We start from the raw sequence: 23,559 nt of genomic DNA on the forward strand, positions 1-23,559 counted from the left end.
GAAATAAATTGTGATTATATGTCATGAATTTATACAAAATATCTCATAATATTAGAATGGAGAAAAAACTCAATATTATTTAGAAATGAAAATTGTGAAAATGGTGTGAAACCCATTGGTGTGAAAAATGTTTTTCTTCCAAAATTAATATCATGAGCTTTTTAAATAAAATATATTTGTGATACATAATAACTGTCAAGCGCATTGCAACTCCAACACTACAAAGCATGGAAAAGTTCAAAACTATCTGCAAGTACTTCTGCCTTGTTTTGGTCAGTCTTGTGAAATGGCTTCTTCATACATTAGACCTTTTCCTCACATAGAGCTTTGCGCCAAGTGCAAACAGAAGCTGAGCGCTCTGTCTTTCACAAGGCGCCAACTAGTTAATATTGCATCAGCACATTTTTAGAAGCTGTTGAAGAGAATAGACGAAACCCTTTTGTGCAAGAGAACTAGCTTCTGTGCACCTACACACACCGAAAGCTGACCACCTGTCTCATCCTCCCTGCACAGTTTGATCCAATGGGTGTGTACCTGAGCCTTCTCCCAACGCCTGCATTGCAGTCTTTCTCCCTCCCGCCCACTCCCTCCCTCTCTATCTCTCTACTCTGTTTCTCTCTTATCTATTTATTCCTTTGTACAGTCTCTCATTCTCTGCCAATTTCTTTCTGTCACTTTGTCTTGTTCTCGCTTCGCTTCGTTTCGTCTCTTCCTCTTCCTTCACTGTTGTGTCTCTCTCCATCCTTTGCTATCTCTGTTGCTCTCTGTCTTTCTCACCCCCATGTTTTCTTTGTTTCTTTCTGTTCTGAGCTTTCTATTTCTCACCCATGGACCATTCCAGTACCCATGAGACACTTTTACATCCAAATCAAACAGTAGTGCACAGGGCGGCACCGCAGTGTGCCACCTAGAGTCCGGCAGAAAGAGAATAGTCTGGTGTGAGCTCTCATAAATCCTCTGCATTTTGTATTAAGGCAGCATGCGTTATACTGCACTGGGCCCTTGGCGGCAGGGATGAACACATGCTCATGCATAAACAGACATGCATATATATTCATAAGCAGTTAATAATCTTCTTCCATATTTGCATCAACAAACTCGTTTATTTCGCTACTATCCAGGCATGGATGATTTATTACTGAGAAGTTATATCTGACACTAGAGATAATCTCTCACAAATGATCTGCATATATTGTAGGCATCTAAATATACATGGGCTAATTATTAAAAAAAAAATATTGGACTGTATATTTTATTGCTTCACATTTACCCTAACAAAGGGAATGGCAATGAGCCTCTTGAGCTCATCCCCGCTGCTGGGAGCCATGTCCTCTTTATCCTCTAAATCTATGATAATATATCGCTGCAATAGTGCCATTTTGTCTCAGACCAAGCATAATTTATTTTATTTCTGGGAATGGTGTTTAATAGGGGTTCTCCCACTATTAATTCTCAGTCACTTCTCTTGGGAAAAGAGCTCATTATTTCCTTATAAATGGTTCATCGAGCAGGAAGGGACGATGAACTCGGCTATTTCCTCGTGCCAAACGCTCTGATAAGTGGTGATATTTTGGGTGGCCTGCGACAGCAGCCTGTAGAGCAACACACGCTGTGGGTTTTGGCGGCAGTGTTCTGGCTCTTACCTTGTGGCTTTTCAAGCCTGCTGTCTGAAATTCTACAGGACAGGGAAGCAACAGATGCACTGTGTGTAGGAGGGAGGAGACACTGGACAGACTATGGAATAAGAACACATTCTTTATGGGTATTCTCAAAGTCTACACTCAAAGTCCCACATTATGAAAAATGCACAGCAATAGAAAAAAAATTAAAGAGTATTCGTAATATATGCCGTGTGGGACATTTGTTCTCAGTTCAAATATTGGCAGATTTATTTAAAGTGACACATTCAAGAAAACTCTTGTCATCTGTCTCTCTTTTTATAACTGTTGTGCTGACTGGTGGCCTGCATGGATTCTGGCTGCGCAGACGTGAAGTGTCTGGTTTAGAAAAGTGTGAAAGACATTGTGAGGAGAGAAGATTCTTAAGTCCCTGTTGATTTGGTTGTATTTTATTTGTTTGTTTTTTTTTAGTGCTCTGTATAACAATAGACATTGTCACGAAGCAGCTTCACAGAAATCTGGAAGTAGATGTAGATTTCTAATGAACAAGCCCAAGCTTATAGTGGCAAAAAAAACTAAAAGGTAATCCTCTTCTGGGTGATACTGGACAGGTAGCGGAAATGTGGAAATCATTACTTTCCTATAACTGTATACTACCTGAAGACCTAGAAAGTTTTTTTTTTTTTTTTTGAATGATTTGCACTTTAAACAGTGTTTTGACTCTTGCTCATTTTTAATTCTGTGTCTTTCAGGATGCCTTCGTGGAGCTCTACAGTCATCAAAGAGCATCCATATTCCACCCCTGGCCCTATTTAAAGACAGTCTTTGGCCTGGCAGCACTGGGAGCGGCAGGAGTCACTATCGGCGCCCTTTTTTCTCAGAAGTGATCATCTGGAACTTTGACACCTGTCCTTCCTTCTTTTTTTTTCCCCCCAAGGCTTATGAAGGCACTAGGTTTATCAGCGTAGCACTGCCCTGCTGTACCGTCCATGTTATGGAGCTGTCCTTGAAACTGGAGTAGGAGAAATGCAATGATGAAAAAACAACAAAAAAACAAAAAACAAAACAAAAACAAAAATAATAACAGTCGCTCCAACACATTTACTAAATCTACTATCACTGCCATTTTTAGATCTAGATACAAACGTACAACTCCATAAAAATTCATGGACCACTTAAGCACACACAAATGACAATACGTTTTTTTTATTACAAACATTATTTACATTTGAACTTCTATGAACCTGCAATTCCAGACATCCACTTATTATGGGTTTTATTACTTTGTGTGTAGCATGGAATGATGTATGTATAACGAAGGAGTTGGAACAAAAAAGAAAAAAAAATGACAGCTATGAATGCTCCACTGTCTGCATGCATATTGGTGAGCTACTTTTTTTTGCATGATGGCCTTTTCAGCATGGAAAAGAAAAGCACCACTTTGTGTTGGACATTTCTGGGTGTTATTTTTTTCTTTTTCTTTTTTATCTGTCTTTCTCCTTCTTAAATATTTCTCAGCGTACCTCTAAAAAGCAGCAGATGCTGTTCATTCCTCGTTAAGCATAATCGTCTGTTTGATTGGCAGGCGAGTATCTGGGTTTGTCCTTGCCGCTAAGCACTCGCTGCACTTGCTTTCAACTGCTTGTGTTCTGAGGTATATCACACCTGAATGTATAATCCGTGTCTCTGTGTATGGTGTGACTCTAGAGACATTTAACCTTTATCATCTCATCTGGTGTCACTCTGCTATTATTTCATGTCAGTTTTATTTAAAAAAAAAAAAAATAAGGAAAAAGAAAAGAAAATTTGAGGGCTGAAAACATACAGATTATTGAAGCTAAAGCAGCAGGACTTCTTAAAAAGAGTGTGTGTTTGTGTGTGTGTGTGTGTGTGTGTGTGTGTGTGTGTGTGTGTGTGTGTGTGTGTGTGTGTGTGTGTGTGTGTGTGCGTGCCATTGTCATTGTCATTGTAAGTAAAACGTGTTGAGAGAGAGCTTAAAGCTTTGCCAGAAAAGGTGGGTATCTCTCGGCCTATTACAGCAACCAGAGATAAAGTAGGGAAGCTGGGGTCAGCCAGGTGTGGCAGGGAGGGGGTGGGTGGACAGATAGGGGGCAGGTGGGGTACAGCAGAATGACTCCAGCTGGCATCAGAGACTTTATTCAGCCTGGCACGATGAGCAACCAGGGAATACAAATTCCAGAAAAACATAGTAGAAAGTTAATAATAATAATAATAATAATAATAATAATAATAATAATAATAATAATAATAATAATAATAATAATAAATAATAATTATTATTTCTTTTTATTAGATTTTTATTATTTTTCCATTTTATTTTCACATTATTGCAAAGTCATACATTATGTGTCACCCCTGGACACAACGAGGTCACAGTGTTGGACTAATGACCCACCGGAACCAGACCTATATGAACTGTCAACATTCTGGACCGTCAAATCAACAATTACAAATCCATGACTGCTGAGCTACCATTGCGCCACAGAAGAACCACCTTAATACTGTTGGGTCCTAGATTGCTCCTGTGCTAAACGAGTTAGCTTGAAACGTGACAACCTGAACCTGTGTGTTTCTGCTGCTGCTTTCATCCTGAACAGAACCTAAGCGGTATCAGATATCTCAGTGCTTGGTATGTTCAGCTTGAGGACTTTAGTTTTCCATAGCAGGTGGATACTTTGACAATCATGACGTAGTAGGATGTTATGTTTACTTGTTAATGTTTTACTGTCATTTAATGTCATCTAAGTGGTGTAAAAAATCATTTTATTACGTAAAGTCTGAAGTGATGTTTTGTTTCCAGAATGTCATCAAGTTTTGTTTCCAGAATGTCATCAAAAAGTCAATCAAATTTAATGGCAGAACTCATGTTTCATGTTCTAACGGTACAAAAACACGGACATAATGCAATGTTAAGCTTCTGCTATGAGTACAGAAGCGTCATGCTGATCATATATTTTATCTTATGGGAGAGAGATGAAGACTCGCACTGTAACATCATGTATTTTGATAGCTGCTAAGAAGATGTGTAGCTCTCATCAATGTAACATCCTTGTTATTTAGACTCCATGCGATGCTGCTTTACGATACAGCGAAAACTGCCACTGATGAGGGGGCTGTACTGAAATCTCCCCACTCTGTAAGCATCACTCAGCAAGAAGGGTGTAAAGACTCACGCAGCATTTGTGTGATTGTATAAACACTCTGGATCAGGAGGAATTGTCGTTTGACGAACGAGGTCAAGTCTTGAGTTTCCCAACAGAAGCGTTCAGTAGATAGCAATTCAGTAGTGGAAAGAATGTGTAGTGTATTGAAACCAGCCGTTTGTCTTGCTTATTAAACTGAAATTTTTATTCATTTTAGGACATATTTTGGGAAGTTTACGCCATGTAAAATGTACAGAAATGGCAGCAGTGTCCATTGTAACCTTAACCCAAACTGACTGTCATAATTTGGCGTTAATAAGATGTTGGGTACACTTAAAATGTCCATGATCAGTGCTTTCTAAAAACAAAATCTGAGACAGGATTGTGTCTACTCTGTCTCCAGGAGCAATTATAATACTATGGTAAGAATTTGATCATTTTAAAACAAGCCTTGAGGAGACACTGAGAAACCAAGAAATAGTTCCAGATATTCAAGGCAACCTTTCAGCCGCTAAACATGTGCAACTTGTATGCGGTATGTCAAACTTAATTGGTGCGATTTATTATGATATCATTCTCATAGTTGATGAGGGAAAGAGATTTTTAAATGAGCTACCAGACTTGGTCGTAGGTTATCACATTTTTGTTATTTAATATATGTATGTTTTATTTTATATTATTGGTTTTCCCATTACCAAGAAATTTCAAATCCAAAATGGGATTTGGGATGTTTTCCAGTTTAATTGGGACAATACTGAAATGGCACAATAATAATTCATTATGATGATTTTGAATGTCATATCCTTACTGTATATGTGTCTCCTTGTACCACTATGCATTATTAATGTCCAATCTCTCTAGGTTCTTTATCAGTTTAATTATCAAGGCAGGAAGGAGTATTTAACTGAGTAAAGTTGAGAGGTAATTTTTCTCAATTTCTGTCTTTATGGCAGCACCATTTGGTATTTAAGCCTGTTATTTACATTGTGTGTGATTGTGATTTCTTTTTATTCTTATTTTGGTTGCACCATTTTTGGAGTTCCTTTCATCTTTGTGACTTTTATATGAATTTCTGAAATATCTTGTTTTCTGAAAGAAAAAAAAAGGCCCAATAATACATTATATGGTTAATGCACTTTTTTTGTTTGGCAGCTAATATCATAGAACCATTTCCATAAAATGCCACAACGAAAGAGCCAAGCGCCAGTCTCAACCTTCTTTTGTTTTTTTCTTTTGTAATTTTATTGCTTCTCTTATTTCACTGCGTAGCACTAAATGTAACTATACAGAACCTGATCAAAATATTCATGGCATTTTCTATATTAAAAGATGATACCCAGAGGATCATAAACTATACTGTACTTTATTATCTGATCCTCTTATCGCAGTCATTATTTGTCCTTTTACGAAATGTAGCCTGCATAAACCAACGTTTAAGGTTTGTTGTTGTATTTTGTTTTAATTTATCCTTCGATGTTCACATACTATTTTTGTCTACTTTTTCCTATCATAAGCTAACTGATATGTCCTAATTAAAAGAAAAAAAAATTGCCTTACCATCTGTGAGCTGTCACTTAATCACTGAATCATAAACTCAAACCATAGCACTCCGTCTACCATACTGTGTCACATGCTTCCATATTGCATTTAAAAAAAATAAAGATTTGATTGAGACATCATCTCTAGAGAAAGCGGATTCTAGCATTAAATAACACTCCGAAGAGTCTCTGCTGTTTATTCTGTTTAAGTTCATTGAAGGCTATGATGGAGTGTGAATAAGAAAATGTGTGTTACTTACTTCGGTCAACACATCAGAAGCACCACAGAGCTCTAGAGTGAGGAACCTGTGTGTGTTCTGTAACCCACTGAGAATAATCTCAGTAGTTCTCAGTAGTTTCCATCACTGTGTCATACGTGATGCAGCAGGAGTCCTACAGCTTGTCAGACTCCATCTAAAAACTTTCCCCAAGCCTAACATTACCTCCGGACCTGCTGGAAATGAGATAGATGGTCACGGTAATGGAAATGCTGATGCTTCCTCTCTAAGCATTCATTTTTTCATGTCAGTTAGGACAACTGGGGCAGCGTCTTTAGCTGCAGGGCTCAAACAGCACACAGTGTTCCCTCTGGAAATCTCCATCATTAGACATTACACCAGATTAACCTCCTCCTGCATTCAAAGCCCCACAGCCGATTCGCAACATCCTCTTTAGAGAAAAAGAATGAAAAAGTTGAGCATGGAGAGTTTAGCCCATGGGAATGGCAAGCCTAAATTAGCTCAGGTCTAGAGTTCTGTGTGCAAGATGCTATCCTCTCAGCACACGAAATATTTGAAATGCTTAGAAGGACGGAGAATTGTTATGGCTGTCTACATGGCTACCTGCGTGCACTGTTTAGTAAGTGTGCACAACTGAGGCGGGATTTGTACAGACTAATTTGAGAGAAGATTTTCCTAATATTAAGCTATTAATGCTAGATAAAAAGAAACTATATTTATTCTAGCAATCTCATTTTGGTCAATGTTTCCAATTTCCTTTAGTCAATTTCCTGCAGTAAAAAAATATTTTACAATAACTGAAATGAAATCTGTCAGATGTCTAAACATATTACAAAGAAATCTGGAGATCTCAGGGTTAAATCTGGAAATCTGTCTGTTAGTCTAATATTTTCATGAACACTGTTCCTAAAAAGAATAAAATATGGCATCCAGTGATGATGTGGCCGGTCCGAGAGTTCATTATTTTCCAGCATTCCGCAAAAGTGTTTTATTTCTCTTAACTCGCAGCAATTTGACAATATTTATACAGTTTTTTGTTAGTAAGGAATTTTATGTTTTCATTTTAGTACACATAATGTTGCTGAACGTCCCCGAAACAAATGAGTTCCTGTTTTCTCTACTGTATATAACAACTAAAATGTTTTCTTCTCTTTCTTGAGTAAATATTCTTCTGCATCTTGTGAAGTTTCAGAGAACCTGCAAAATTTGCAAAAGCTATCTAACTGAAAGACTTTACCTTTACACTCTGGCACTGCAGATGTCTTCCAAAAATGTCACACATATGTCTGTTTATGAGAGGACCTTATAAACTTTCAGACATGATCTAACTCCTTTAGCATCTTCCCTACAAGAATATGCAAGTTGTTACTATAGAAATAATGTATGAGATTGAGAATCAATACCACCATATGTCAATTACCTTATCTTCTAGTTGAGGTATTCTTTCTCCTGTCATAGCTCTTGTCTCCAAGGATGCAAAGAATGAATAAAGGGACAAGTGGAGCGGTTATTATAGTAATATAATAAAGTCTTTTGAACCCTGTTGTTGACTTGCTTGAAATATAAAGCTTGCAACACTGACATACACTTAAAAAGAAAGGTTAAGCAAAAGTTCTGTGATGAGGTAACACTTCTTTTAGATTCATTTGAAATATCATGATGTGATGACAGCAGATTTTTTTTATGGCTTTAGGAAACTGCTAGAATATATTTTCATTTAATTACATTCCCTTTTTCTTCACATCCCCTTCGGGAATAGTTGTGATGTAAGCAGTAGTGGCTTTTTAACTGTGGTGAAAAACAACAAGAAGCCAGTAACAAACTGTATCTATTGGAGTACACCTTGTCATTGTGGTTGTACCACTAAACTGGGAAAGAGAACATAGTATTTCTCATTTAAGGTACACAGAGTAATTAAAATTTTATACCAATATTGTACCTTAGGTACATTTACATTATTTGCACCTTGGATGAATAAAGAATTTACATGCACAGTGTATTTTTTATTTTTTTTAGTTTCCAGGCTTGTTGCAAGGACAGAGTAAGGAGTATTGTTGTTTTATAGTGCATATTCTGTGAATTTTAGAATAAAAAGAAATGATGGACACATCAGCCAATTTTTTTTTTACTTTTTCATTGCTTCATACATCATGCATTTCAGAAACAATGACCATAATTTCTTAATAGACCTATTTAACCTGGGTCATGTTCCTCTTCAGGAAGCTTGTACATTTTACACTGTACCCTTATAGTTATGATCTTTACAATTATAACAATTAAAGTTTCAGGTCACTGATTTCCCATCTAGAAATTGTTGCATAATGTGCAACAAAATAATGCCACTAATCATAGGTAAAGTGGGATGTGGTAGCCTAGTGGTTAGGTGTTGGACTACTGATCAGAAGATTGTGAGTTTGAATCCCAGGTCCGCTGAGCAAGGAACCACTGGGCACCTGAACAAAGCCCTTAACCCATAATTGCTCAGTAGTATAAAAATGTAAGTTGCTCTGGATGGGTGGAAGGGTGTCTACAAAATTTCTTAAATGTGTTAGCTTAGTGGTTAAGGCTCTGGGCTGGTATTTATAAGGTTGTGGTCCTTAGCTGCTAAACTGGCTGTATCCTGTCTCACCCTTAAGTGTCATGAAAAGTGCCAGGATGAAGGGCGGCATCAGTATCAAGACAGAAAAATACACTGACAGGTGACTACTTACATGGCAGAGGGGAAATCTGATGGTACACGGGATGATTGGATATATATCCATAACCATTTTTGGTGTGCTGTGGATTGATCTGCATGGACAGCCAGTGACTCATAGGATTGCTGGGGATGGGGTCACCTGAAGTCTCTCACACCTTCTTTGAACCACTGTTGCATAAGCCAGCTTTATGACCGGGTGTTTATCAGTGATCATTTGAAGACTTTGGCAGGAATGAATTAGTGTTGGGTCTGGGGTAAACTCAGAATTTGTGCTGACCCATTAGTTCACTCAACTACAAACTGTTGTAGATAGGATAGGATAGATATTATTTACATTTACATTAGTTACACTTTATTGTCACCCAAATGAAGATGGGTTCCCTTTTGAGTCTGGTTCCTTTCAAGGTTCTTCCTCATATCATTTCAGGGAGTTTTTCCTGGCCACCGTCTATACTTCTAACTGTCTATACTTTATACTATAAAGCTGCTCTGAGACAATGTGTATTGTTAAAAGCACTATACAAATAAACTGATATTGATATATAAACAACAAAAAAGAAAGAAAAGATTTGGGAGGATTAGTCAGTCCACTCCTTTACTTTTGTGGCTGTGAATGACTTGCGAAAGACAAAGGTGACACAAGGGTCATTTAAATAGGGATAGATAGGAACCAACCATTGTTGAGTGGCATTGACAGAGTCTGAAAAGAACAAATTTGATATAAAAGGTATACTTATGATAGCAAAACAAAGTTTATAAAGTGCTGAAGCTTTCTGAACAACTGTATAGAAAATAGTCCATTTCTCCATCCTTCAAGTAACCAATTGAGGCCTCTAGTGGTCAAAAACTACAAGAATTTGTTGCATAAAACCTTTACATATTTTAAATGACATCATTGTGTGTAAAATCTAGACAAGTAAAGAACAAACTGAAATAATATACTGTAAGTAATAAATAAAGACTTTGATTACATTGTATCACAGCTTACTTTTATAGGATATTGATAAAATTATTGCTTTAAGATCAAAATAATATAAACTAAAAATGAAATTTAAAAAGTCTAGTGATATTTAACTGTATAGTGGATTGTGTTTTAAAGAAACTGGCCTTAATGAATGGCACTTATAATGGTACCTTCTTATAGTACAGATAACTTGAAACAATCTGCCATAACTTTACACTTTTCAGGAACCAGTTCACAAACTTGGCTTCTAATCATCAGTGAGATCATTACAGGAAACACATCGATACAAACAGAGCTTTGAAAGTACCCTACATTCCCAACAACAGTCTTCAAATCACTGGTAACCAACAGAACATCAGTGGCATTAAATGTGGCAAGATCTTATTTGGAAACTGAATAATTCAACTAAACCAGAGGTAAAAAAACAAAAAAAAAATCCTACAACAACATCACCAACACCACCAACAACAAAAAACCCCAGTGAGATATAAGTATATTTTTTGTAGTGTAATACCCTACTGTTCTGAGGTCAGTGGTGCTTCACCTGATTGGGGCATTCCTAAAAGGGACTTTTGCGGCGCTTCAGCGAAGCCCAAAATGGGACAAAATGGTTAGTCCCTTGTGAGCCCCTGTCTGAATCAGACATGACATGGATTTCTTAAAAACAACAATTGCTACTTAATTTAGCCAAAATAACAACCAACCACAACACATAATATTGGCTCCTGGTTGTTCAGCCCATATTGATACTTATTCCACCTCATGATCATCTTCCTTTTAACCATACAGCTAAACCCATTGCATACATTTTTATTTAATGTTGAATGTTTGTAATTTAAAAATAGCTGGCCTTGGTTTAAAAATCTCCTAGCATATTTCCTCTGAAGTACCATTAACTATAGATCTGTACCAACACGGTGCAATGTTAATGCAATCTTAACCGTTTACTTATCACAGTACACTGTCATCACTTTTTCAAAGTGCAGTTTCACACATGGCAGAGACTATGTTTATGGGAAAGCCAAGTGAAATATAAAGTAAGATGGGTAGCTGTCCCTTTATTTTTAACACCTCCCTGCAACCTCCCCTGTGAGTCTGTGATCTGTCAGACCCCTAAGACTCAGCTCACACATTCTAATCCTTAGGCTCTGGGGCTTCGGGGCCTGTGGTTCAGCCTGAAGCTCTGAACTTGAAAGCTCACTTTTCAAACAGAATTTCTGTTTGATTTTTGTGCACCAGAATTTTACACACAGACTTAGAGATTGTGATCTGGGTGGGCTGGACAACATGCTACTTTTTGTTTTTTACTTAGTGTGTACTTGACTTAATAAATTAATTAATAAAAAAGCCCATTCTTGAGTATAAATCTGATTTATAAACCTGACTTGGCACGGTTGTTAGTGCCAGACTGGCTGTTCTGAATATTTCAGAAACTGTCGATCTGCTGGAATTTTCCAGCACAGCAGTCTCTAGAGTTTACACAGAATAGTGTGAAAAACAAAAAAAAACTCCACTGAGCAGCAGTTCTGTGGTTGGAAATGCCTTGCTGGTGAGAGTCAGAGGAGAATATCGACAGGTTTCAGCTAACAGGAAGGCTACAGTAACTCAACAATCGCTCTTAACAGCGGTGGTGAGCAGAAAATCATGTCAGACTGCACATAGTTGGAGTTTCATCACTGTCAGACAATTGACGATTATAAAAAGAAAAAGCCTTAAATCCAAAGTGGACGGTTGTGCAAAACTGAGGGATTTTAGAAAGCAGCTCATTAGATAAAAATGTGTTTTATATGAATTAGTTTAATATAAAATTAATAAAAAAAGGTATAATGAAGGAATAAAATTAAAGACTAGGCTAACTATTAGTGTAAAGTGTACTGATGTATTGTAATGTTAGTTGTCAAAATACTGATGATCAAAACTGCTATTTGAGATCATGTGCTAGAGAAGAATAATGCATAATTTATTTGATTAAATAATACCATAAAGGGTAAATGAGACATTTGTAACAACTGATTTAAGACAGAATTTATAGTAACAGTCAGCTCTGGGTTTGTTGGCCCAATCCAGGTGATTGTTGGGTAAAAATATAAAAAAATATGTCTTTTTAATAATAATTTAAAAATATTAAAGAATTTTAACTGAAGTAAATTTATTCATGAAACAACATCATTATGAAAAAGAACGGAAGAAAACTACAGTACGTGTCACAAATGCATGAAGTGCTTTGTTTAAATTCCCATTGTTGTTTTCTCCATTAATGGCTAAGGAGCTTGTAGTATACACCGTAAGTTCTACTCCTCTTTTCAGAAATTTTCAGATAGATAATTTCCCCATTCATTAGCTTATTTACAAGTTTTTAGTGAGGTTTAGGTCAGGGGACTGGAATGAAAATATTTTGTGTTCAGAGAAATATGTTATTTTAGATGTATGCTTTGCCTCGTCCTGCCAACTGTACAGTAACTTGTTAACAGAGGCAGACAGATTTTCATTTGAAATCTCCTGGTACTCATGAGTTCCATAATGCCATCAATACTAATTCATATTGCCATGAATACTGATTCCCAGGGTCTGTGGAGGACGATCACAACAGATCCTCCACCATACTTAATAGTGTGGAATGGATTATGTACTTTATAGACTCAACCTTCTCTTTTCGCTACATACAGTATGAGAGTTTGTTACAAAAACTATTTGCTCTATTTTTGTTTCATCTGACCAAAGAACCCAGTTTTTTTTTCAATATACCAGTTACATCATGTAAACTCCAGACACATACTGTAGCTTGATGTCTGGCATGCCTTCCAAATAGGTTGTTGGCATGGAAACTTGGTGACCCCAAAATGCCACCATCTTCTGTAACTCTTCAACTGTGATCCCTGGAGAACTGTATGCCCCAGTAGCCACCACATGCTGCATGGGGGCAAGATACACTTCTCTTCCAGGCAGGTTCATTAGAGCTCCAGTTGATGTAAATGGCATTTATTAATGACAGTTGACTCTCTTTTGTTTTGCTTTCCATTTATGTATTTAATAATCTTCATGTTGATGAATGGCGAAGGGCATTTGGCCTCAGTGTCAAGTAAAATTTGAAATTAAAATGTGAACATACGTGCAAAAACTGTTCAGAACAAAGTAGTAATACTAAATAATAATTAAAAAAAAATATATATAGAAATATATAATAATAATAATAATAATATATATATATATATATATATATATATATATATATATATATATATATATATATATATATATATATATATATACAAAAATACAGAAAGATAGTTTTACTTTTATTATACCAGCAGATCACAGGTCGAATTATAACACTGTCATAGCAAGGGACAAGAGAACAAAATTGACCATGCTTACTGGGTGGGAGGGATATTACATTCTCTATCCTCTGTCAATCAAAAGCAACACTAGACAATCATGGGCATTTGCATGAAGGGCATACCCCAAAATACTTTTTTTTTTTAAACCCATTTTAGCCAGGGTACCAGTGGAGCTGTCTCTATTTAGTTCTTATAGAGACAAAATAAAAAAAAAATTACTTTGGTTTCACACTCTGGGTAAGAGATCCAGGCCCCATCTTCTGCACCACAATATCCTCTTTGTGCCAAGAAGCTATCAGGATACAATAGCGAGAGAATTTTTGCATGGGTGACAAAGACACTTCTTTTTCATGGCTAGAGTAAAAATATGTAGATCTCTCTTACTTGGGCTCTTCCATTCTGACACAGAGAGCCTAGTCCTGGCCATCTGCTAGTTTTAATAGGTCACCAACAGACACATTTCTTCTTGAAGTGTGCAGGGTGCTTGGGGGACTGCTGAGACAATGACAGCGCTGTCAGTGCACAGTGGCATGCTGGGAAAGAATGTGCTCAACATGAGCAAGGAGCCAGAAGATGATGCCAGGGTCTGCAGGGAGGGAAAAGAGAGGGAATGGAGGGGGAAATGAAAATGTTTACAAAGGCAACCAGTGCAAAAAACCACAACAAACTGCTGCTGCTGCAGATGCAGATACAGACTCCCAGAGCAGGAGATCTTCTTTTCTGACACATTGTGCAAAGAACATAGAATTTCCATTGTAGATGTGCCTCCATGTTCACTCTAGAGGTGGTGCTAATTAAAGTCCCATTAGGATGATGGGAAAGTTTGGGCTGGATGTATGATATGTCATGAGGTATGAGGAAAGTCATATTTTTAAACTTTCCTGGTATATAACCTGGATATTAGTCTCCCTCAGTTTAGCTCATCATGGGTAATGTAATCTCTAACATACAGTGACTAAATATTAATTATAATATTTTTTTATTAATTAATAAATAATAAAAGCTGCAATATTGTTTTCAATATTCAATATTGAAAACACTGAATATTCACATTTCCAATGTCAAGTTTGAGGATTTAACTGAATGTAAAATAACCTCTAGTTATATTAATCTGTCAGAATATCAGTATCAGTCTAGACTCTAAAGTAAAAGTCAGATGTGGAGCCAAAAGTCAAGAAACCAAAGAATGTGCAACTATTCCTTTTAGTAATTTCATAATTTAAGCTTTTAAGTATTTTGAACACATCTGCTGCAAGGACCTACACCTACTGTTAACACTTATGTTATATGCTTATGTCATATATAACTGTGCTTAATATCTGACAATCAGAAAAGGACAGTAGGAACACACAAGGCTAAAATCCAGACTGATTAGTGAATAGCACTGCACTTCAAAGATTTGTTTTTGACCTCAATACCCCTTTCAACTACCCCAGTCAAGTACCCTTAAAATAATATATAAGTGATTTTAGGAAACTGTAAAGGAAAAATGAGACAGACTACTTGTTATTATAAAAAGATTGCAAATGGGTCCCTGTCTGTCCAATGTAGCTCTCACTGCCATGGCATAAACCCAGCCATTTAGGGGTTAATGCTCTCAGTGCCAGGCCCAAGCCCAAATAAGCTGCATCAGGAAGGACATCCAACATACAACTGGTGCTAAATGTCAAATATGCAGATTGGATGGTCTGCTGTAGTGACCCTGAACAGAGAGCAGTCAAACAGAGCGGTATGCTGCAAAATACATTATACATTATGGTATTTCAGCTAAATGAATAGATCAGAAAGAAAGAGTGAGACATTTAGTTTTATGATTCCTATAAATTTCGTGACTGTCATTATACAGAAGTGATATAAATAGTCACACACCCATGTTAAAATGGAAGACTTTTATGAAGCCAAGGTAAACACCGTCAGAACTTCTTCCACCATCAATGTGCATTTACAAAAAAATGCACAAAATTTAAATGAAAAACAATCAAAAATAGTTTAATAACATTGATTATTCTCTTACAAGGGATGGTGGTACTTATTAGGTAGCAAGTAAACATTCAGCTAGCTTTCTCATCCCTGGTACGTCAATGATTCTTGAGTGCTTATGACACGTATCACCTAGCTATTTGGTGTAGACACACATTCATGGCAACGGTATAGCTTAATGGAAGTGGGCCCTTCAAAAAGTGCAAAAAATGTCCAGGACAGGTTTGGCCTATACTGTACATAACATTAAAGCTATCTGTGACTGTCATGTAGTGTCAATAGTGCCACCAAAACAGTGTGTCCTTTTGCAACCCTATGAGCCCATTGCAACACAGTGGCCTGGTCAGCATTTGTATTCAGCAAGCTGTGATACAGTGTGTGTTCTCACACCTTTCTATCATGGTCAGCATTAATCTTTTCAGCCATTTGTGACACATTAGTATCTTTTGTGGGATCGGATCAGATGTGCTACCCTTCTCTATCCATCTGCATCAATGACCTATGGCTGCTCCTTCTTTTGGTGAAGGAAAAAACTGGGGACAACCAACAAAACCTGTCCCAGTTGTGTAGTCATCTGCTTGTTCTGTTCAATTATTAAAGTTGCTCAGATCCTTAGACCTTTTTAGTATTTTTGGAATGATCATTTATTTTATTATAATTGCATTGTACAGCAGTCCTAATGTTAAGAGTATTCCTATATATTTTAATTTTGATAAACAAAATAAAAAATATATAACTCCTGCATGTTAACAAATGTTTTAGATGTGCTTTCCTACAGAGACAGTTCATTATTTGTATTTTTTTAATTAAATAAGACCATTCCAAAAAACTCAGTGCCATCTGCAGCGTACAGATGTGCTTTGACTGCCCTCTAGTGGAAATCCTTTCGAACTGAATATTGTATTTAATACTGTCCTATAGAACATTCATACTTTATATGTTCTTGTATGTGTTAAGGTTTAGAGATTTATTTTTTTTAAACTAAGATTTATATGATGCAAATTCACTTCTCTGTAGTTGATTTAGTTTTTTTCCTTACTACAAACAAAGGAACTGAATTCAGTTCGGGTATTATATTGATTTATACCTCAGCCAGTTGTATCTGATTCAGACCTTAAATCTGATTGGTCAGAGGTTTTGATTAATTTTCTTTAACAGCATGGTTTAGGCAGTAGTTCCAGCAGCAAGGTTCATTAGTGGATAAACCACATAAATTAAAAAGTGTATAAAATCTTGATATGGTGAATGTTTTTGTATATTTATATCCTAGTTCCTGAGGTAAGGCCTACATGAATTGGACTTTTTTATCCAGCACATCCAAAAATACCTGGGAATTTGGGGCCCAAATATTCTACTTGAACAATTTTTGCTGTGCGTCAGGACACATTACCTGCTGAAAGAAGCAACTGCCATTGGAAAGTAAATAAAGGGGTGTACTTGGTCTGCTCTAGATAGATGGTATGTATCACAGTAACATCTCTGAATGTAGAGACTAACCTCTGAATTATGAGAGCCCAGCACAATGTGTGCTGTTTTTTTGTCATTTTTGTTTTTGTCATTAAGCCATCACAATATGGTCTTTGGCAAAGTCAGTCAGATCCTTACACTTGCCCATTTTTCCTGTTTCCAGCACATCAACTTCAAGAACAGACTGTTGACTTACTGCCAGAAATATCCCACCCTAAGTGCAGCAGGCATGTGACAAGGCTTTGGTCCAGATTCATCCATCACACTTAGGCAGCCAGTGATGGTCACGCTCCCAATCCTGAGGTGCTGTTAAATGCATGAGAAATTCAGTAGTGATTGAGATTCAGCTGCTGGAGCACAACTGTATATTTAGCATTTATACACAGGAAGAGTAAAAGACTGAGGCATGACCCTGTCAAGGACATGGTTTGATGTGCACATGGCTGAGCAGCCAGGAGAATATGGAGAAGGTTTTATAAGGAAAATAGATGTAAAATCTGGTTGAAGATATTTTTCATTTCTACTCAGAAAATGGTGCATGTTTATGTTTGTGTTTTCCTGGAAAATATAATTTGCCATGTCTGTTAATATTATAGCTAACACTACTGTAGTAACAAAAAAAAAGGAATTTAAACAAGTTTACATTTTCATTTCGGCATTTAGCAGACCCTTATCCAGAGTGTCCTCCAGAAGTGCTTTTTAAGTCTCTATCAACGGATACGCTGATATTAATTTAATAGTTCCTGGTCTAAAAGTACCTACTAGGGGAGTTTTATGTACCATATAGGTGCCAGAACAGAGAAGATTCTCCATGCATGCCTTCCTTGTACCCTGAGAGATGGTGGTACAGTACCAGTAGACCAGTAGGTATTATAAGTGGTTTAAGGTAAATGATTGGTCTGTATTTTGAAACAAGTCACACAATGAAATGTCTCAGTGTGGTTATTCTCAATACTGGAGTGTAATGTTTAAATATAATTATTTTTCTTTTGTATACATTGTAATTTATTTGTGCATTACAAGTCAGTGACCAACAAATGCATTTGAGCAACAAATGATGTCAAGGCCCCCTAGCCTGCAAATGCAAAGTCCCAGTATAGTTTCTGGTTCACTTGAAAACTAATTTGGCCCAGTTTGGTTCACGTTTGGTTTATGGCAAAACTTGTATCAAGCTCCATCCTAACATTTTTTTCCGTGCTAGCGGGGTCTGCTGCTTTACTGTATTATCTTCCGCAGATGCTGTCGTTGCACTGCTTCTTCAGTTTTTTGTGTGGTCGATGGCCCCCTGGGTTGAAATGGAGTGCTGCTCTTGCCACCAAGGTCTCCTTGCTGCACATTTACATGGTCATTCCACCAAAAGCATGCCCTTCTCATTTACCCCTTAATCAGGGCCATTTCAAATCTCAATTCATTACATGATAAAACTTGGAGGGTCTGTGTGCTCATTGGTCACTGGCCATCACTCTGCTCTATAGAAGACCACTGGTTGGACAACATATATATATTGTCATTCTGAGGTGATAGGGTATCATCCTACTGCACAATATGGTAGTGGTTTGTAGTCATTTAAGCCTTTACCCATGACCAGGTGGCCAAAATGATGTCCCCATCTGATGAGACTAGGAACCCAAGGTAATTAATTTGTATGGATTTTTCCAAAACTGGCCATTAATTTGGACTTTTCCAGGATTCTGATGGCTGCATTTGAGGTATTGTTAGCTAGCTGTCTGTATGTAGGTGTGAATGTGTGCACATTGTTCACACTATACACCTCCAATCTAAGTATTTCTGCCTCACTACCAGTGTTCCAAGGATCGACTCCAGATATCCTGCAACTCTGGTCAGGATAAATCATTACATTCATGTGGATGTGTGAAAGCACTCTTTCATCAAAATTTGTAATACTATGCTGAACCACTAGGGGACACCAGTGTAGTTTATCTGTCAAAATTGTAACCTGTTTGATTCCTGGCTAATGGATGTAGAACAATTTCTTGTTTGTCACAATTTAATTTATGCTGTACATCATAAATAATTTGTAGTATTTGTTTGTACATATTAAATGACACAGCAAATGTTCAATTCCAAGCCCCAACTGCTTCAGACATGTAAATCTGCTCATTTGATTAATTAATGCAACTGGACAATCAATCTTAAGATCAGCAATCCTCAGCATGTTGAATTAACTAAACACCCCGAATATAAAGACAGAAGAAAGCTAATTCTAAATGTAAAGTGGTTGACAGGTCACAGTGGTGAAATAGCTGAATATTAAGGTTTGACATAGCATAAAAAGAATAACCTTGACTAACAACCCCCCAACCCCCGCCCCACCAAAAAAGAAAAAAAAAGAAAAGAAAAGAAAAGGAAAGGAAACGAGGCAGAGGCTAATTTCAGAGGCACATGCAAGAAATGACCTCTAAACACCAACCTGCAGGAGCAGTAAGTCAATTCATAGTGCATAAAGCCAGATGTAATAGAAAATGGTTTGAATGTTAATAAAGCAATAGTCAGGAGTATTTGAGAGGGGGTGCAATGCAAAAAAATCCTGCCACTTGAAAACATGCAATCCTTTTTTTCCATATCCTTTGGATAATATTGTAGCAATATTTCACAAGCGAGAGTGTAGTTATACTGAATATTGGCATGACTGTGATTCAGCCGTAGGCGTGATTGCTGTACATAATAACAGTACAATTGTAAGCCCAATATTGCTTTTATGCCAAGGTTCTAAAAGCATGAAATTAATATCAAGTAACTGACATTTTGGACAAAATATAGATAAATGTTCTGTTTATTTTCTTTTAGCTAGCAGAAATAGCTCCTGAAGAAGCCAAAACTCTTTAAACCATGTTGTCTAGCTGTGTAGCTTGTACATTCCTGTTAATGGTTCTTCTGGTAAAAATTGGTGTCTGTTCCTCCTTTTCATCATCATCTGATGAGCATTCATGTTTATGTTAAATTCCTGAAAAATATAATTTATATTTTAAATAATATTAGCCATGTCTGCTAATATTATAGCTAACACTACTGTGGTAACCGTTTTGAACTAGGAAAAAGGAATTTAAACAAGTTTACATTTTCATTTCGGCATTTAGCAGACCCTTATCCAGAGTGTCCTCCAGAAGTGCTTCGGAAGTCTCTATCAACGGATACGCTGATATTAATTTACTAGGTCATGGTCTAAAAATACCCACTAGGGGAGGTTTTATGTACCATATAGGTGCCAGAACCGAGAAGATTCTCCATGCATGCCTTCCTTGTACCCTGAGAGATGGTGGTACCAGTAGAGCAGGAGAACTGGATATAGTGTCTTGGTGTGGTTATACAAAATATGGGCACTCTTAAACCAAACAAATAAGGTGTATTGGAGCTAACTGTTGTATAAAACATCAATATATCACTTAGGATGCCTAATACTGAAGCATTCATTCCATCCAGGTCACACTGGATTGGTCTGACATTTTTAAGTTCAGAGGTTACAATGAGAGTTCATCCACTACATTCTTCATTTCAGACCAATTCAACACTGAAAAATGCAATGTTCACTGCAAAACACTTATTTTGTATTTCTGCACTAATTTCCATGTTTACTGGATACTCAGAAGTCATCTTCACAACAACCTATGAATCACAACCCTAAAACAACCTCAAAGCATCACTGATTCAAAAGCAAATTTTACAGAGGGTTTGGGGACTTTTCCTTGTTAGTAGTTCCTATTTTTACCAAACAAGCAGATGGTGTGCAAAAGTTTCTGTTTTTTTCCATTGATGCTTCGTGAAGTTCATGTGCTTTCCAAACAGCTCGTTGTTATCTTTAGCTTCTACAAGAAACTTTACAACCCTAACAACTTGACCACTCAAACCTGAAATTCTGAAATTGTAATCTTTGAGTGTGTAATTTTTTTTTTTTAATTTGGCTGGTGTTGATGGTAAAAGTCATTTGTTTTTAACCCAATTATGATGGTGGAGAAAATCATGTGTGGAACTTGAATTTTATACGATTTTTTCTGGACACGTAACAATTTTTATAGCTTTATAACTTATATAGCTTTTTTAGTTCCTTAGATGTCAATGTTGGGTCCACCGTTTTTTATGTGATACTGTTGTGCACTTAAAATGGCTATATTCTCAACACCTAGACTAGGGGTTCTTAAACTTTCTGCAGTTCAGCACCCCTTTAGCTGTAAAATACACTCCATCATACTCCAAATAAATCATCTCAGTGGAAATTTATTTCATAGCACTAACATTATTTGTAGGCTACTTCTTCATTTATTGTACAAACTAGGATGTGTATCTTGCCTTTTAGTTTATGTGTCCTTGCTGATGCATAAGTTGCTATGTACCTCTGCCTCAGATCTGCTAAATCATTAAATGTAAATGTAATGTCATTTTTTAGCATTAAAAAACAAATAAACAAACAAACAAACAAAAAAACTTACTGAGTAGTATTACTGCATTTAACTTCCTAGCACTCCTATTATTTATTTATTTGTTGGTTTGTTTGTTTGTTTGTTTATTCATACATACATCCATATTCTATAATGTATATCCTACATAGGGGATTTAGGGTACAAGCCAGAGGACTCTTTTGATGGGGTGCCATAAGTCTACCACTAATAACATTGGACTGATGGAGGAAACCAAATTCCCCAGAAAAAAACCCTGTTGAAGGGAGTTTATAGTTTGTAAATGTCATTATTTGCTAATTACACGTGTCTAACATAGTGTTTAACAATGGCATTGCCGGTGACAGAAGGTAATAGGAATATTAGATAATAGGAATAAATGGAATATTAATAGGGCCAGAAAAAGATGATGGATGAAGAAGAGGTGTGCATAATATACCTAAGGTAGATGCTAAGTTTCAAATACTGCTTTTCAGTTTAATTGCTATCCGGAAGACCTACATATTTATTATTTCTCAGTCTATTATTCAGTCATGATTTAGGCACTGCAGGGATCAGCTGTTCTTGGGTTGTCCACGCTAAAATTTGTGTAAACAACCATTAATGCCAGACAGCATGAATATGCTGGCTCTGCACTAGAAACTGAATACAGAATAAAATGAGACATCTCCAGAAATGTTTGTTAACATGAAGAAATTAAAAATAGAAACCTTTAAGTGATAAAATGCTCTGTGAGACAAGCCTTAGAATCTTATCCACTTGAAAGTGAATTAGATTAATATATCTGCAATTCAAATGCTTGGAAAAAAAGGAGCATCGCTGGCTGTCCTACATATGCCGACCTTTATTCCACTCGATAGTTTTCTCATCTCTTTTCCTGTGCCACTGCCTGGCTTTCGTGCCTATTGGGGTCAGGCAATATGAGGCCACAGCAATTTTTAGCTGGTGCAATAATCCTAGACCCATCAGAATAGAGCAGGATATAAGAGCGATTATAAAGTCGTCTTCGCCAGGGACCTCTGTCGGATGCCCTTTTGATAATGTTATAAATGTAATAAATGTCACACAAAAGCCTTTGATGGATGTCATCCTTTGGGGCATGGCTGACAGCAGAACCACTTCTACCTCAGAAGCTGAACTTTTTCAGGCAGACATTCTACAGATTACAGAAGGAATTACAATGTCTGGATGGTGCAACGTGTTCATGGGCTAAAGGCAGCTCCTGAAATGTCACAAGTGCTTGAGCCAATCTTCTTTGCTGGCTCAGGCTTGTGAAAAACACCCTGAGAGTCAATACCTGAAGATTTTCGAGGCAAATCCAGAAAACAGAGAGATGCTTTTGATGGTGGACTGTTCTGCGATGCCTTTAAATGTGACCAGGTATTATACTTTATTTCATAGCATTTATTCCTCTATAAATCTTCTGAAAACAACAACACAGCAAATGCAGGAGGACAGCAGCAAGTGAATGTGAATAAAAATAGAATATTGTTTTATGAAAAAAAAAAGAATAAAATAATATTTCTACGATATAACATCTGTCTTACCAAATCACAATATGTACTATGGAACCTTATTCTTTATATGATACATTTTAGTTAATTTTAATTTAGTTTTAGGCATTAATGTCTATTTTTAACCATCTTCCTGATAAAAATAAAAATTATTATGAATGAATGGATTGGGGCATGAAAGCCACAGTGGAGTTCTTTCTCTTTAGCATTCTTTATACAAATGTTGTAACATTTTGAGCATTGACCATTGTAAATTTAAAATTTCAGTTTTAAAAAGTAAAAACTAAAGAACAAAATGTACATATACATACAGAAGTCATAGTTATTGCTCATGTTTTTTTTTTTTTAGTTATGGGATCCGTGACCAGAGGCAACAGACCATAACGAAGGGCAGACATAAGTCCAGATATTGACTTTAGTTTCTTGTTTCTGAGGTGTAACGATTGAATGACTCTTGTCTGTAAGTATTGGTAAAATAAGGTTTAAGGATTGATTGTCCTTAAGGGAAATGATGAAGCAGATAGCTATTACAAATGAAAAAAATCATAAAATAGATTTTGTGGTGATCTTTGTCTTCTAGATTACAGATAATCTGTCTGTCTGTTTTTTTTGTGTCTCTCTCTTTT

General features: G+C 36.6%; 1 protein-coding gene across 2 annotated transcripts in view; it reads left to right on the forward strand.

Annotated features, from left to right (window-relative positions):
- The window catches only part of bcl2a (BCL2 apoptosis regulator a), an 89,842-nt gene that overhangs the window by 44,937 nt on the left and 21,346 nt on the right, over window positions 1-23,559 (forward strand). Inside the window, exon 2 of one of the 2 annotated variants that reach the window (XM_027173525.2) lies at window positions 2,372-6,339. The exons of the other annotated variant lie outside the window; for it this stretch is intronic. Within the exon in view, the coding sequence (XP_027029326.1) occupies window positions 2,372-2,506 (135 nt within the window). The 3' untranslated portion in view covers window positions 2,507-6,339. Of the gene's footprint in view, window positions 1-2,371; window positions 6,340-23,559 lie in introns of those variants that run through there. 2 annotated transcript variants of the gene reach the window in all.

The sequence above is a fragment of the Tachysurus fulvidraco genome, chromosome 25 (assembly GCF_022655615.1).
Source record: "Tachysurus fulvidraco isolate hzauxx_2018 chromosome 25, HZAU_PFXX_2.0, whole genome shotgun sequence".
Taxonomy (NCBI): Eukaryota; Metazoa; Chordata; class Actinopteri; order Siluriformes; family Bagridae; genus Tachysurus; species Tachysurus fulvidraco.